Source organism: Ornithorhynchus anatinus, chromosome X1 (assembly GCF_004115215.2).
Source record: "Ornithorhynchus anatinus isolate Pmale09 chromosome X1, mOrnAna1.pri.v4, whole genome shotgun sequence".
In the NCBI taxonomy this organism is placed as follows: Eukaryota; Metazoa; Chordata; class Mammalia; order Monotremata; family Ornithorhynchidae; genus Ornithorhynchus; species Ornithorhynchus anatinus.
Window position 1 is genome coordinate 33951930 of NC_041749.1, and position 17057 is coordinate 33968986.

General features: G+C 51.4%; 1 protein-coding gene across 3 annotated transcripts in view; it reads left to right on the plus strand.

The window, feature by feature from the left end:
- The window catches only part of CAMK2A (calcium/calmodulin dependent protein kinase II alpha), a 74130-nt gene extending 57641 nt beyond the window's left edge, over positions 1-16489 (plus strand). For 2 of the 3 annotated variants that reach the window (XM_029049990.2, XM_029049991.2), the window contains 4 exons: positions 3862-3937; positions 7535-7629; positions 9987-10215; positions 11561-16489. In XM_029049990.2, coding sequence (XP_028905823.1) covers positions 3862-3937; positions 7535-7629; positions 9987-10215; positions 11561-11564 — 404 coding nt within the window. In that variant the 3' untranslated portion in view covers positions 11565-16489. Of the gene's footprint in view, positions 1-3861; positions 3938-7534; positions 7630-9986; positions 10220-11560 lie in introns of those variants that run through there. The other variant, XM_029049992.2, reaches the window with a different exon arrangement.
- Positions 16490-17057: the final 568 nt, after the last annotated feature.

Genomic DNA, 17057 nt, shown 5'->3' on the forward strand with positions numbered 1-17057 from the left:
TGCTTCTGTCCTGAAGGACTTTTAATCTCAGCATTCTGGATCTCGGGTCCTCAGGAGAATGGTGTTAAGTTGATGGTGCAGAACCCTGCTCCTTCCCCTGCAGGCTTTGTCTAATATTCCATCATTTTCTCAGGGTAAAAGGCAAAGATTAGTGTCATTCTTGAGCACAGAGGAATTCCCAGTAGGTGCAGAACTGGGCAGAGCAAAACAAGTCTGAACCCAGCTCAGACCTAGTCTCCCGAGAGAATGGTAATAGAGGTGCTCCCTTTGGGGCATCTGGTCAATCAGGAGGGTTCAGTCAGTCAACTGCATTTATTGAGTGCTTACTGTGTGGCGAACCCTGTGCTAAGCACGTGGGAGAGTACCATACCAAGTTAAGCATTAGATAATGTTAGCTTCTGGGCTGAGACATGCTCTCTGCCCAAACCTACATCCTCTCCCAAAAGTGTGGCCTCTTCCCTTGTCCTCTAATAATAATAATAATATTGTAGGTATCTGTTAAGCACTTACTATGTGCAGAGCACTGTTCTAAGCGCTGGGGAAGATACAGGGTAATCAGGTTGTCCCACTTGAGGCTCACAGTTAATCCCCGTTTTACAGATGAGGTAACTGAGGCACAGAGAAGTTAAGTGACTTGCCCACAGTCACACAGCTGGCAAGTGGCAGAGCTGGGATTCGAACTCATGACCTCTGACTCCCAAGCCCAGGCTCTTTGCACTGAGCCATGCTGTTTCTGAGCTCCAAGAATGAGAAAGGGGATGGAGGAAACTGGAGATCTCACCTTGTATATTCAGAAGTTTTTGCTTCATGAGATTGAAATTGGTACAGCCTAGCTGTAGAGTCCCAAACTAGGACCAAAATCAGCCATATGTGTTTAGTGAGATCCAAGAAAAATATGACATTAGATACTCGTCATGATCCAGTTGGGAGGTCTTTGAGGGCCCCAGCAACCACAGCTAACCAAATCCTAATAATATAATGACTGAAGTGCAGTCACAAATTGGAAAGGATAGCAACAAGAAATCCCTAAATTGAAGTTTACAGGGCAGTAATCGAAGTCACCGAGGTTCAAACCCACAAGGGCCAGATTGGTGATCTGATAACTAGAAACCTAGAATATGTGTATTGGCCATGAAACTGCCTGAAGATTTTGCTTAGGGAAGTGGCAAAGAAAAGGGTTTAGTCTCAAATAGCCACTACATAAACTGGCCCTAGCTCGCTTTTATTCCACATATAGCTCAAGCAAAGAGAAACACTTCATCTCATTGAATTTCTGAGGGTATATTCTCTCCTCCAGGAGCCGATTAGAAGAATTCAGCCCAGGAAACCAAACTGCCTGTGTTCTCTTAGCTTCTGCCTCTGGAGAACCCGGCCCCTCTCTTGGCAGAGCGAGGCCAAAGAACCAGCCTCCCTCCAAAATGCCTCAGTAGCTTTTGGGGGAATGATGTCTGGTCCTTCCTGCCACGCTTCTTTTCCAGGCCTGCCACCTTACCGCCTAGCTTCCCCAGCAGCACAGAGAGTCAGAGGGTCAGGGACTAACACCTTCTTTGCAGTTCCCTCTAGCTCTAGCAAGGCCTTGGGGGGACATCTCTGGCTCTAATAATTAATAATAATTGTGGTATTTGTTCAGTGCTTACTATGTGCCAGGCGCCGTAGTAAGCACAGGGGTGGATACAAGCAAATCAGGTTGAACACAGTCCCTGTCTCACACGGTTCTCTCAGTCTTAATCCCCATTTTACAGATGGGGGAACAGAGGCCCAGAGAAGTGAAGTGACTTCCCCAAAGCCACACAGCAGACAAATGGCAGAACTGGGATTAGAACCCATTACCTTCTGACTCCCAGGCCCCTGCACTAACCACCGTGCCATGGCTTCAGCATGGCTCTGTCTCCCAGGCCATGTTCTTTCAAGGACATGCTGAGGTTTCATAGGTTCAAATCCTGTATCCCTCAGAGATCAGTGACCTGAGCTGGTGGCTGCTACTTCCTGGGTGCAGGTCGGCCCCAGGTTGGGATGGTCGGGTGAGGAGCAGCCCTGGGGCTCCCTTGGTCTGCGGTGAAATGGCCGCACGTCTGGGAGGAGGGTACACTCCAGTTGCCCTCGTTAGGCCCAACGCCGAGTCCTCACCCAGATTCTCAGTCTCCCTTTCAGCGTGTGGCCCCTGTTTAGAACTGCTGAAGATAGGATATTTAATCGAGGTGGCCCTGGTCATTTGAACTCCCCAGGGCTATCCTCTCTCCTTTCACAGGGTTGGGCTTTCCAAGTAACCCATGGAGCCAAGCTTTCTTTTTCCTGAGACTAGCGTGGGTCCTTACTATCTCTGCCCCTGCAAATTAGGGAAGAGGCAGGTACAGTGAGATGTTGCTTCATTGCTACACTCTGCCCAGCTGTGACTAAAATACTACTAGTCTCCTGAGAATTCTGCCAGCCTGGAAAATTGGCCTGTAAAAAGATCTAGGCACCCACCAAATCACTTCTAGCCTTCAGACCCCAAAACTTCCCCGCAGTGATCAGGGCCTCAAAGATGGCATAACCAGTGGCAGTGGGTCATCCTGCCCCTGAAGGACGCAGGTCCTAGGGCTCCACCAGGTCTATTACCTACTTTCTATTCAAGTTCTCATTTGCTCCCCAGGCTTTCTCTTCGGTCCAAACTAATTCCTGGAATTCCTAATTCCAGCAACTCTCCTGCAAGGTGTATTGACTCCTTGCACAAACACACAGTGAGCAGGGGAGTCATGAGGGACAACAAGGACCTAAAAGCATCGACCCCCGACAGTTGCTGAGACCAGGAACAATCTCAATTGGGATTTTCCTGAAGGCCACATCCAGAAGAATGGACGAGGGCTATCAATGTGACTTTAATAATAATAATAATAATAATAATAATAATACTTGTAAAGTGCTTACTACGTGCCAAACACGGTTCTGAACTCTAGGGTAGATACAAGTTCATCAGGTTGCACAGAGTCCCTATCCTACATGGGGTTAACACTCTTAATTCCCATTTTACAGATGAGGTAACTGAGGCTCGGAGAGGTTAAGTGACTTATCCCAAGGTCACACTGCAGACGGGCAGCAGAGCCAGGATTAGAGCCCAGGTCCTTCCGACTCCCAGGCCCATGCTACGTCCACTAAGCCACGGCTTTGAAATCTGCCTGTCTGTTGAACCCAATTCCTGCTGTTTACGTAGATCGTGCTGTCTATTTCCAGGCCAATAAGAATTTTTCCCCAGAAGGCTGGCATGCCTGAATTTTCTCTCCGCTCCTTCTCACCCACCCAGTCTCATTGACCCAGATCCCTTATTCTGACAGTGAATGGCGGAGAGGGAGAGACACATAACAGCAGCATCAATGGATTCATTTCCTGAGCACATACTGTAAAGTGCAGGGCGCCCTCAGTGGGAAGGGCAGAAGAGAGGGCCTCGGGGAGAAGTCAGCTAGGCTACGAGGGACCCTAAGCTACAGTTGGGGATCCAGAGTGATCCAGGCCGAGGAACCCTGAGATTTCTGCTCTGCTCACCTGTCCAGAAGCCCCATTCTTGTCCTGATTCCAATCAGTGGTATTTTTTGAGCACTTGCTGTGTGCAGAGCACTCTACTAAGCCTCGGGGAGTACAGTGTAACAGAGTTGGTAGACACGCTCCCTTCTCACAAGGATCGTACAGTCTAGAGGGACTGGATTTTGCCCCAACGCCGCGCCCACCCGAAAGTCCGCTTCATGCTGACACCGCCGGGCGACTGAGACGGAGTCCCCGGCTCCACGGTCGCCTGGGTCGGGTCCTGGCACCTGATCCTGGGCGGGGAGATCTCATCTCCTTTTGTGTTTGTTTGTGTTCGTGTGTGTTTCTCCCCTTGCCCTTCAGTGAGAAAACAGGAAATTATTAAGGTGACCGAACAGCTGATTGAAGCAATAAGCAACGGTGATTTTGAGTCCTACACGTGAGTGTTCTGGGGTTGCCTTGCTGGTGGTGACAATTCTCAACCTGGGTCCCAGCGCTGGGTCTTTCTTAGCAAGCCCTCCTGATGACTGGCGGAGCTTTTTCATTTGCATGATCATTGGCACAGATTTAAATAAGTCATGAATCTCCCTGAACACCCCTTGACAGTATACGTTCAAAGGTATTTGCTCTCTTGAAATCTGATCTAGATTTTTTTCTTTCTCCACAGTTAGCCTCATTTTCTCCATGGTGCAGGAAGCTCCCGATGCTCCTGAACCCCTGGTTGAGAATGCCTGGAGGGGTGGCGGAGGGAGGGGGGAGGGAGGGAGAGAAAGAGAGGGAGTCCGGGAGAGGACATTCTGCTCCAAGCTACCCAGGCTGACCCTAGGACCCCCATTTTGGTTGGTCTCCTTGACTGTGAATCCAGCCTGGGAAAGATTCCCTCGAGACTCCACAGCTGATACAGGCAGTCCTCACTGAGCTAAGCCAAAGAGGGGAGAGTAGCCCCTCAAAATGCCCACAATAGAAAGTACAAAGTGGCAAAACAGCTTGGATCCAGGCTTGGTGGCCAGGGGATAACTCCAGTCCCCGTCTAGGTGATAGAGGAGTGAGCCTTCTCCTCCCAGCCCCAACCTCCATAATAATAATAATAATAATAATTGTGGTATTTGTTAAGCACTTACTATGTGCCAGGCTCTGTACTAAGTGCTGGGGTGGATATAAGCAAATTGGGTTGGACACAGTCCCCGGCCCACGTGGGGCTCACAGTCTCAATCCCCATTTTACAAATGAGATAACTGAGGCACAGAGAAGTGAAATGACTTACCCAAAGCCACACAGCGGACAAGTGGCAGAGTCAGGATTAGAACCCGTAACCTTCTGACTCCCAGGCCCGTGTTCTATCCACTGCACTGTTCTCCATCCCCAGACACAAGGGCTTTGACAGATCGGAGCTTCTACCCTTATGGACTGCAGGAGCCTTGGGAGCAGAAGGAGTTTGGAGGGAAGGCAAGCTGTGTCTGAGAGCTGAAAAAAAGAAAATAGCCATAGGAATTAACTCACAGATAACTGAGACCTGCCTGTACCTTCTTCAGAGAGAAAATTCGGATTATCGGTTGGTGATGTGACCTCAAGGGACTGAGTCGGTCAGTCAATTAGTAGCAGAAATAATAATAATCAGTCGACCATATTTATCGAGCACTTACCGTGTGCAGGACACTGTACTAAGCATTTGGGAGTACAACACAACAATATAACAGACTCATTTTGTGCCCACAATGAGCTTACAAATAATACTAATAACAAACATGCCAAGCACTTTACTAAGATGTGGGGTAGATTCATGATAATCCAATAGGACATAGTCCCCGTCCCACTTGGGGCTCACACTCTAAGGGACTGCCGTATTTACTGAGTACCTACTAAGGGCAGAATACCGTACTAAGCGTCTGGAAGAATACAAAGGAATTAGCAGACATGGTCCCAGCCCTCAAGGAGCTTACAAACTGGTGGGGGAGACAGACACAAAAATAAATAACAGGTAGGAGGAAATAATAGAGTGAGAACATATAGACAAAAGTGTTACCCATCCTCACACCTCTCCTTGCTCCTCTCTCACTACAATCCCAGCTTGTAAGCTACACTCCTCTCAAACCCACCTACTCACTGTACTTCTTGCCTCTCTTTCTGCTGATCTCATATTCACACCTTCCATTCTGTCGGGAAATTCCACCCCATTCACAACCAGCAGACCAGTAGCCTCCCCAACTTCAAGACCCTTCTGAAATCACATCTCCCCCAGGAGGTCTTCCCTGATTAATCTGTCACCACCCCAATTTATAGTCCCCCACTAATGCCACTCCCTTTCTCTATCCCCCCCCACCCCCACCCCCAACCACAGTACCTTTGAACATCATTTTATACTGTATTGATTTCTCCTGCCTGCATCTTATTTCCATGTCCTTCTCCTCAGCTAGTTTGTCCCCGGCTAGGTTGTAAACTCTGCCAGGGCAGTGTTCGAGTCTGCCGATTCTATTGTATTCTTCTGAGTGTTCGGTACAGTGTTCTGCACAGAGTAAGTGATCAATAGACTACTGATTGGTCACCTTTGGGGCATTGTGAGTACTTAAGTGCTTAGGTGGTGCTAAAGTGACAGCAGAGGGAACTTGGGGAGGTTCAAAATCAATTAGGAAATCTAGCAGAGGAGATGTGGTCTCAGAAGGGCTTTAAAGATGGGGGAGAGCAGTGGTCTGCCAGATGTAAAAGGGGAGGGAATTCCAGGCAGGAGAAAGTGGGTCCCAACCATGTGGTGTGGCTGACTGGGCCTTGGGAGTCCAAACAGTCTTGCTGCAATTTTGGTCTGGGGCTGGAACAGATGGGAAAAGATGGATTTGGACTAGGCATGGTGTGGTGTTTATGAGGGTGATTTCCCTAGGATTGTTTCTGGCTACTGCCCCAGGCTGTTGGGCAGCAGAGGTTTGGAAAGCCAGTGGGGTAGAACTGGATCCGCTCAGGTGCTTAGTCCTGGGTTATTGAGGCCCTTATGTCTGACTCGGTCTGACATGCCTGACATGGTCAACATGCCTACTGGCCTACTGATCTGCTGATGACATACGTGTCTACTGATCATGGACAGGCACTTACCGTGGGCTGTGGGATGAAGCGAAGGCAGAGGACTGGGGAATTAGAGATGGGGGATGTCACCCGGGCCAATGAGGTCGTCATCAGGGCTTGGTGTAGGCCACTGTGGGGTTGTGCCAGGCTCTGCAAGTGGCACCTGTGGAGATAAGGGGCAGCCCACCACGGTGGGACCTAGGTGGGGAGGGGATGTAGGCATCTTCCCAGTGCAGAGAAGGTAGGAGGAGTCACTAAGGAAGGCTACTGTGTCAATGGGGAAAGTGTGGAGTAGAGAAGTGAGAGCCTTGGGCCTAGCCAGGCGCAGGAGGTTGGGGGTTTCCTGTTCCCCCTTGGGCAGCGTAAATTATTTCTGATATTAGAAATGTGTGGCCAGGAATCCAAAGAGGAAGTTCAATGACTGGCTGTGGCTTCCAGGTGTCTGGGTGAAGTCGTTGCTGTGACCCTGGTTATGGCCGAAGCACTGGGGCAGCAAAGGGGTCGGGAGTCATTGTCTCCACTTGTCCATTCGTTGTCCTTTGAGGGCCGGGTGAAGTCAGGTTCCATTTGAGTGGGCGCTTGTGCCCTTCTGCCTCGTTGCGGCTTCTGGTTGCCTCCTTCCGAGTCAGAAATCGGTCCGGTTCTGACACTTAACTCCGCCCAGCTCCTAGGTTCATTCAGGGACCCCTGCCATTCAGTCAGTCAGTTTATCGTATTTACTGAGTGCTTACTGTGGGCAGAGCACTGTACGAAGCATTTGGGAGAGTACAGTCAGAACTCTGGGCTCGGTTCCCAGCTCATCGCGGGCCTCGGGGCAGCCGGGCCCAGTCCCGCTGGTCGAGGATTGGAGCGAGGAGGTTGACGCTCTCAGTGATGTGGGTTCACGTCACGTGTCCGGGCCCCGAGACCCCGATGGTCCCGGAGTCGCTCTTCCGGCCAGCCGAGCTGGCTAACCCCGGGTCCTCTCCGCTCCTCCTTCCCCCAGGAAGATGTGCGATCCCGGTATGACGGCCTTTGAACCCGAGGCTCTAGGGAACCTGGTTGAGGGCCTGGATTTCCATCGATTCTACTTTGAAAACCGTGAGCAATCCATTCCCTCCGGGGTGCCTGTTGTCTCCTCCTCTCGTTGCTTGTCCTGCCCGCTGCTGTGTCTCAGCGTCCCGGGAGTGGCAGTGGGACGGGGCCCGGGGCTCAGGACCCCCGAGAAGCCTGAAGGAGTCCAGTGCGAAGAGTGGGTCGGTACCATCTCAGATCCGTCTCCTAACCCCAACCGAGCGGGCAACCCTCTCCCCCGGCCCATTAAGTAGCTGGAGTGGCTGGAGGCGGGGAATGGCCAGCTCATAAAAGGGAAGCGGGCCAAAAGGTTCCTTGGCTTGGGACTGGTTTGGGCCAGTGGGTATAATTGGAATCAGGTGGCCATTAGGGGCGACCAGCCAATGCCCAGCTCAGTAGTGCCCTGATTATTGCCGTCACAACCGCTCCCATGACTTAGGCCCCGCTCGTCTGGTCAGAACTAGCCCAGAGCCAGGGGCTGAAGTTTTGGGGTGGTGGCCCAGGGACCAGGGAGGGGCATGGAAGGGAGGAGGTGGGAGGTGGGAGGTGGGAGTCTGACATTGCTGTTAAATGATCTCCGTGTTGATGTTCTCCTCGTATGGCCGCTCTCTGTTCTCTGTGTCTGTCGGTTGAACGCTACCCTCCAGCGGGAGGCGTCTACTGGGGGATGGAGGCTGTAGATCGGGGTTGATGTGAGGTTCCATCTGATGTTTGTCCACACCCCACGTGGCGGGTGGGACCCCAAGCCTCACTGTGCTCCTGGGGCCTCCTCCCACCTGTCAGGTTGATGGGGCACCCTGCCTATGCATCCCTGAGCATCTGTTGGGGTGAAGGCCTCCCTTTCCCCAGATCTCTGGGTCCTACCCAGTGTCTGAATGATTCAGAACCCCAAAGCAGGACCACCCTCATGCTATCCATCAATTCTCAGTCCTGTTTATTGGCTACTATATGTGCGCCAGGCACTGTACTGTGCCCTTAAGAGAGTATTTTAGAGTTAGGGACATGATCCCTGCCCTCAAGGAGCTACAATCTAACACCAATGTTTCCACTTCTATTATATTACTTGTCTGCAGTCTCATGCGTTATTATTATTAGTTATACGTTACTAATTATTATTAATAATAATGACATTTTTTAAGCAATTCTATGAGTCAAGCAGCATGGCCTAGTGGGAAGAGCACAGGCCTGGGAGTCAGAGGACCTGGGTTCTAATCCCGGTTTTGCCAAATGTTTGCTTTATGACCTTTGGGTAAGTCGCTTAACTTCCCTGTGCCTCAGTTTCGCGATCTGTAAAATGGGAAATAAATCCTCCCCCCTTCAAGTTAGACTGTGAGTCCCATGTCGAGCAGAGACTGTGTCCAACTTGATAAACTTGTATCTACCTCAGCACTTAGAAAGTGCTTGACCCCATAGTAAGTGCTTAACAAACACCATAAAAGAAAAAAAAAAGCACAGTCCTAGGTGTTGAATAGATACAAGATAATCAGGTTGGACACAATCCCTGTCCCACATGGGGTTCACAATCCAAAGGAGGGGAAGAACACATTACAGGTGAGGAAACTGAAGCAAGAGAAGTTGAGTGACCCGCTCAACGTCACACTGAAGGCAAATAGAGAAACTGGGATGTGAACTTAGGTCCCCTGATTCCCAGGTCCATGCTCTTGCCACTAGGCCATGCTGCTTCTCTGGGTTTTTTTCGGACATATAATATTTCTCTTATAGCCAAGTTACCTTTTTCTAATTCAGCATTGCCCCTAGATGATGCCCAGAAACTACAATTCTCTGGTAGGGTTTTTTTTCACCTGGGACAGACCCACTCCAAGCACCTGATCTCTCTGAGCCTACAATCAAAAATAACGATGGTATTTATGAAACCCTTACTGGGCTCCAGACCCCTGTGTTCAGCACTGAGGTCGATACAAGACGATCGGATCAGACACGGCCCTTGTCCCACCCGGGGCTTACAATCTAAATGGTAGAGAGAGCACAGGGTATCTTCTCCCCATTTTATAAATGAGACAACTGAGACTCAGAAAGGTTAGGCATCTTGCCCAGGCTCTGACCGAGCTCAAGGGTTGGCGTTCCTCTGAAGAAACCTCCCCTCCTGGGTCTACAAACCTCACAGCTCCTCATTTCTGTTCTCATAATTCTGGGTTCCATTTCCCAAGACTGTCTCGATCCTGGGAAATACGAGCCCCGTTCCTCAGACACCTCACCCGGGGACACCCAGGGGCTGCGGCCTTACACGACAGCTCGGCTTTCCGAGCAGGCCGGCAAAGGGAGCGGGTCCCTGCCATTGCGGGAAAGAGCGAGGAGCTGGTTAAGTTGGGGCAGCGCCTTGTAGTTGATTCCATCTGCTTCTCTCCTTCTTTCCCCGCCACCAGTGTGGTCCAGGAACAGCAAACCAGTCCATACTACCATCCTGAACCCGCACATCCACTTGATGGGCGACGAGTCGGCCTGTATCGCCTACATCCGCATCACGCAGTACGTGGATGCGGGTGGCGTGCCCCGTACCGCGCAATCTGAGGAGACCCGCATCTGGCACCGCCGGGATGGCAAGTGGCAGATCGTCCATTTCCACAGATCTGGAGCGCCCTCCGTCCTGCCGCAGTAAGCCTTCTCCTCCCTGGGCCCCCACCCCCTCTGGCTAGCCATGACCCTCTACTGCCCCAGTGCCTCTCCACCAAAGCTTTGGGTCCTAATCAATCAGGGGTATCTATGGAGCAACTACTGCGTACAGAGCACTGGACTAAGTATTTGGCCGCATGGTCTAGTGGATAGTACATGGGCCTGGGAGTCAGAAGGACCTGGGTTCTAATCCCGGCTCTTTCATTTGTCTGCTGCGTGATCCTGGGCAAGTCACTTAATATCTCTGGGCCTCAGTTACCTCATCTGTAAAATGGCGATTAAGACCGTGAGCAGTGCCTACCACATAGTAAGTGCTTAACAAATACCATAATAATATTATGAATAACTACGGTTGATTGCTTGATTGATGGAGCAGCCCACAGTGATCTAATACCTCACCCTCGCCTCCCTGTGTTGGTCCTGTCAGCCTCACTTTTAAAAGCACTTGTTCATCCCCTCGTTCTAACATCCACTTGTTCTAAACGCTGGGGTAGGTACGAGGTAATCAAGTTGTCCCACGTGGGGCTCACAATCTTATTCCCCATTTTACAGATGAGGTGACTGAGGCACGAGAAGTGAAGCAGCTTGCCCAAGGTCACACAGCAGACAAGTTGCTGAGTCGGGATTAGAATCCACGTCCTCTGGCTCCCAAGCCCATGCTTTTTCCACTAAGCCATGCTGCTTCTCGTTTACTGTGTTTCTCACCGGGAGTAGTAGCGAGTCAGATAATAATGACGATGGCATCTGTTAAGCAATTACTAAGTGCAAAGCACTGTTCTAAACGCTGATAATAATGTTGTTTGTTAAGCGCTTACTATGTGCCAAGCACTGTTCTTAGCACTGGGGTAGGTACAAGGTAGTCAGGTTGTCCCACATGGGCCTCACATTCTTCATCCCCATTTGACAGATGAGGGAATGAGGCCCAGAAAAGATAAGTGACTTGCCCAAAGTCACACAGCTGATAAGTGGCAGATCTGAGATTTGAACCCATGACCTTTGACTCCCAAGCCCGTGCTCTTTCCACAAAGCCACGAGTCAAACCAGAAGAGGTCTCTGGTTTGACAGTGTACTCTTTAACTCTGCTGCTGGGAGCACACTTAGCGATGACTACCTGCTTTACAGTCCCTGGGCTGGACACTGGGCAAATCCAGCAAGCACCAGGCCAGGATTAATTCACTTGCCCTGGAGCGAGTATGAGCAACAGAGAGGTGTAGGGAGAGACAAGCCCTGGAGCAATTTAGAAGAGAACCCAGGACGGAGATAAAATCTGTAGCAAGTGACCCTGAGACCTCCCGCCTCCCCCTCCTCCCCACCTTGTGTCTTGCAGCTGAAGCGATCTGTCTGTGATTGGCCGGGTTTGTCACTGCCTTGCTGCATTGTGAAGACCCCATCCTCTTCACCAGTGGAACGTGGCTGCCGGTTCTACCACTTGGATCTTGCTGGAATTCCCACCGTCACCTCCATCACAGCTGCCACCTGCCGCCTCTCCCCCAAGCCAGGAAAACTTGACCCTCCCCATCAAACCACCGCACACCCAGAGAGTAAACGACAACAGCCCTTTCTTTGTCATTTTTTTTTCCCTCTCTCCCTTTAGCTTTGCAATCGGCTTTGGATTGTGTTGACTAGTTGGGCCCACGGGTCACTCCTGCTGCTTCCCACTCAAGACTGTCAGCCCAAACTCCAAAAGAAGAGAACGCTGGGAAGAGAATGTCTTTAGTTAACCATCCCCTCCCGAACACACACACATACACACACTCTCGCACGCACAGAGTCCCAAAGGCTATCCAGATGATATCACCTAGGTTCCAGACTAGTACTGCTTTGTTTGAAGACGCCATCTCTATCCTCTCACTGGAGATGGAGCAAGAGCGAGGAAATGGAGCCCATTGGAGCCCCAAGACTATCTCACGTTGGATCCAAGGATGACATCGAGACTAGGTGACACCCAGCCCTCCTCCACTCTCCCAACCACTCCCTTCTCCAACTGGGAGAAGGACATCTGGTCACTGATGGAGTATCTGTTCCCTTCATCTCTTTCCTCTAAGTTCCCAAGGACAGAGCCAATGGGCAGGGAAATCTGCCTGTCCACCCAAGCCGGGCCCACCTCTCTCTCTCTCTAGGGCTGTTACACCCAGACTGCATTTTTCCTGACCCTAAAAGAGCAGTTCATCTTTCTTTCTTCTAGAACCTGCTCTGGACCATCCTGTGTGCCCTATCCTCTCTTTCCTGGTGGCCTCAATTTCTTTCCCATTGTCCGTCAGGGCTTGGTTGATTTTTGTCTTCAGGAAACTAACAGAATGCTGGTGCTAAAGAGGGGTCCTTCTTTTTTCTTTTTTTTTCAATTGAGCTGTTTGCTTCAGAAGTTATCCACTGAACCATCTTTCCAGCAAAGATTGAGAATTCAAGCTATAGTAACCCTCGAGAGGAAATCTGATTGTGTTTTGAAAAAGAGAAAAGCGACATTTAGGTATCTCTTCTACTTTGACCGCATGCCTTTTTATAGCCAAACTTCCGTGTATTTCGTCAATTGATTCCGCGTATTTGCTGAAATGGATCTTTATGTAATAACTAGAAATCTCAAATGATTGCGGGGAGGGGAGGGTGACAGGGAGGGGAGTTGTTTTTTCAGTTGATTCTTTTTCTTAACCTCTGGAGCTGAGTTGGTAGACTCTCTGTGGAGGAGGTGAACTCCGAGCCCAGGGGTAAACAAGAACTCGGACTTTCCCAGCTCCACTCTGGGTTACCTCGTGGGTGCCATTTTGGACCAGTCAAAGAGGGTTGGAACGTCAGATGTCAATATTGACTCAGAAAAAAACAGACCGGAGGGATTTTCTGAACGGAGAGGGGGCTGTGTGCCCCTCCACGCAGGGCTCGGCAGTCATCAGATGGACAGTGAGAGGAACCAACCAAACTTCCTCATTCCCACAGGCTTGTCCAAGCCCTTGACCTTTGTCATGAGGCAACATGGGGGATGAATGGGGGTGTGGCCCTTCTCTAGCTCCACTTCATGATGGGGGAAGGGATAGGGCAGAGAGCACCAAGCCTTGCCATTAGCCCTTTCCCTTTGGGTTGAGCAGTTGGAGATATAGTGTTGAATATTTCTGTTCTTTATCTTTCCTTTGGTAACCCCCGAGTTTCTCTCTCTCTCTTTTCTGCCAATTCCCATTTCCCCATCTCTCTCTTTCTCTGTCTCCCCTTCTCTCTCTATCTCTTTTTTCCTCTTTCTTTTCCACCTGGGGTTGACTCTTTGACGTGAGGTGCTTTTGGGCTGCTGCTGTCTGCATTTGTCCCTTGCATGCCTTTCCACTTTATATGCAGTAAGTATATCTGAAAAAAAAAACAACAAAAAACGACGACAACAAAACCATCTGATGCGTTTTGGACAAAAACAAAAAAAGAGGTTGTATTCTCAGTGTCAGCCTTTGAATTGTGTTGCTGCCTTTTCTGTGGTTCTCAAAGTGCTTCACTGACTCTGTGCTGCTATGTTTTGCCGACGGGAGAAGAATTCCCAAGGGCCTTGGGAGGGAGTCCCGGCCAATGGGAGACATTGGGCAGGTTCCAGGGACATCTCCAGGCTCATCCGTGGGAGTTCAAGGATGGAGAGAGCAGAGGAAGGATAAGGGATTTCTCTGATGGGGAAAACCTTTCAAGTAACTCGGAGTCAATAAGAGAAATTCGGAAAGGCTGGGTGCTTTCCAATTCTCCTCTTCCCCCGACTTTCCTCTGCATGGGCCCTCCTCCCTCATGCCCTCCCTCATTATGCTCCTGTCTTGGGGCTGTGTGTGGAAGACAGCACTGGTCTGAGCTGGAAAGTAGAGGAAGAGGCCTCAGCCTTGAGTTGCAAACACAGTCATTGTGAGGAATGATGATAGCAATGGAGGCTACTGGTTTGATGGGGTCCCTGTATCTGGTGGCTAAAGGCCTCCTCATCCCTCCAGCTTTGGGGAAGTGCCCTTGGTCTGATTCAGACTCAGTGCCCACCCAACTGCCCCACGAGGGCCTTGGGACCCAGATCGCTTAAGCGGCTCTGGTGGTTGTGAGTATCTCTTAGTGGGCAGTGTCTTCCGTGGCATCCAGGCAAATCCTGCCCCCCGGGTAGGGTCCTCTGGATAGCTTCCTGTGCAGCTCCCCTCTGGCTCCCCTGATTGGACTCCAAGCTGTGCACCCTGAGAGAGGCCGAGACCTGGTTTCTCTTGTCTTCCATTGATGTCCCCTCTTCCTGCTGCCTCCCCATTCCTTTCCTCCCTCCCTGCTCACCTTTCGACCACCTTGTATCACATCCGTTTTCCATATCTGTGCACTTGGCCTCCGAAAACAGCTGGCCCTACCGCTGCAGGTCTTCCTTAAGCATTACCAAACCTGGCACCCTGCAGCACCCATTAGGGGTGCCTTCCGACGCTTCCCCTCACCACTCCCCTTCACCATTCCATCCCCCTTGGAGGTGTTCCTGAGCTGCCCCCACTCCCTGAATTCCCTATGCACCACCCCTGCACAGCCCCTGCCTTTTCATTACCTTTGGTTCCTTCCCAAAGGTCCCAAAGCCGACCTTGAGTTCTGCTTCTGCCCCAGTCCCCTGCAGAAGACTTCAAGCAGCTAACTAGGGTGGGTCAGTCCCAGGGGTTACAGACCTTAATCTCTACCCTATGGTAGGATGGGGAAGATGGGGAAGGACCCCCTTCCTCGTGTCCTCCCTTGTTCCTGCAGGGGCAGCAGCATCATTTGGTCTGCTAGTGGGGCAGGGGCCCCCAGGTTATCTCTGGGGGAGATAAATGAGCTGGCAGGCTCCCATCATCTCCTCCTCCTCAGGCTCCACCATCTAAGTTGCACACTAGCTAGCCACAGATGGACAGAAGCAGCAAGATCTCACAGCTCTGACCTCTTGCCTGCAAATCCCTAGCTGGAGGAACCTCACCTGTTCCCCTCTCTCACCTTCCCTTCCATGCCCCTTTGGGATAGACTACTCGAAAGCACCTAATATCACCCATGGATAGGCCGTGGTCTTTAAATGGCAGCGCCGGGGGCGAGGTCAGGGGGACTCAGTGGGAACAGTTGCTGCCCAGGAGTGGAAAGTGGATTGTCTTTGTATCCCTGCCCTGTGGCCAAGAAGTCCTGAAGAGGTGAGGGCTTTAGGAAGCTGGCGTGGGGGTTGGGGGTGCAGTGTGGCCTCCAAAGTCTAATCTCTGCGCCTTGGCTTGGGTCGCCCATAGCAGGTCAGCTCCTCTGTCGGATACGGGTCATCTTTCTGCCAGATACTGGGAGCCCGAAGCAAGAACTTGAACTCCAGGTTAGGGGCTCTTCCTGTTCTTCCCTAGCTCTGGACTTGCTCCCTCCACATCTTCCCATCATCCTTCCTCCTTTCTCCCCTCCCCACCGGGCTCCCGTGGTCTGGTGCTTCCCAGATCGGGTCCCTTGTTATAGCAAAAAAGGGTGCAGGGGTGCCCAGGCAGCTCTAGGGAAGCACTGGGCTCCCTTCCCTAGTCTGCCGGGGCAGGGGGCCAAGCTGCCCGGCTGCCAGCGGGCCAGCCCGACTCTCGCCAAACTCCTGGCTGTGGTGGGCAAGACAGCTCCAAGTCTGTCGTGTGGATTGGGGTACAAGCCTAGACCCCTCCCCTGTGCCCACAGAGAGCAGTCGGGGCCAGACGAGCATGCATACCCCGCCCTGATGCCCATCTACCCCATCCCAGTGAGCTTCCTTCTAACCTCAGCACTCATGCTCTGATTCCCTCCTCCTCCCTTTTTCCTCCTCCCCTGCCCCGAGAGAGGCCAGCCTCCCCCTTCCCGAGGATGGTGGGCTGGGAGGGTCTTGGGGTCACTGGGGGTCCTTTTTCTAGCTGCTACCCACCAGAGGGCTTCTGCAATGACTCTGGGACAGCAGGAACTGGGACGTGGAGAAACCCAAAACCCTCAGAAGACACAGCCGCTCTCTGTGGGGCCTCTTGATTTCACATGGCTGCAAAAAACCCGACCTGGGTAGTGTAAAAGGAGTGGGTGGCCCCAAGCCCCCCGTCTCTCTCCTGTTTGGAGCTGGCGGCGGTCCGCAACGGGGCCCCAGGGAATCTCTTTTGTGCAGGGAGTGAACAAGCCCTGTTTCCCCAGCGGCCCCGTGTGAACCTGTGGCCTGGCTGCCTGCCAACTGGACGATCTCTGCTCGGATTTTCTGCTATCGGGGTGGCGGGGGGGAGTGGGGAGGGATGGGTTGTCAGTTTTATTCTTGGTGTTTCCAGTGCAATAAATAGCTACAAACTTCTGTGCATGACAAGTCCTGATTTTCTCTAAATGTCTCGGGCAGTCCCACCTCTTGGCCCCCAATCCATGGCTGTGATTGGTTGGGGTTGGGAAAGGGAGGGGGAGGTAGAAGGGAATGGGCAGGGGGAAGGAGCAAAGGGTGAAGGGGGAGGAGGAAATGGGAGAAGGGAGAGGGGGTAGGTCAAAAACTTTGGGGTGTGGGGAACTGCACTGTACTTTTCAATCAATCAGTGGTATTTATTCAGAACCTACTGTGCAGAGCACTGTATTAAGCACTTAGGAGAATGCAGTACAACAGAGTTGGTTGAAATGATCCCCACTTATAGGTCAGCAATATAGTAATCACTTCTTTTTCTGGTCCCAAGAATCTAAACTATGAAGACAAGGGGATTTTTAGGGGAGAAGAACCCCCTCGACCCTGCCAGCCCCAGACCCATTTTTGGCTTGTCATTTCCTTGCAAGGAGCTAGATCTACTTTCAGAGCAGCCCCTGAGGACTTAGTTTCCTATTGACGTGATCAGTTCCCTTGCAAAGCTTGAAACTCCATATTTGGAGAAGACACTACTGATGATGAAGTT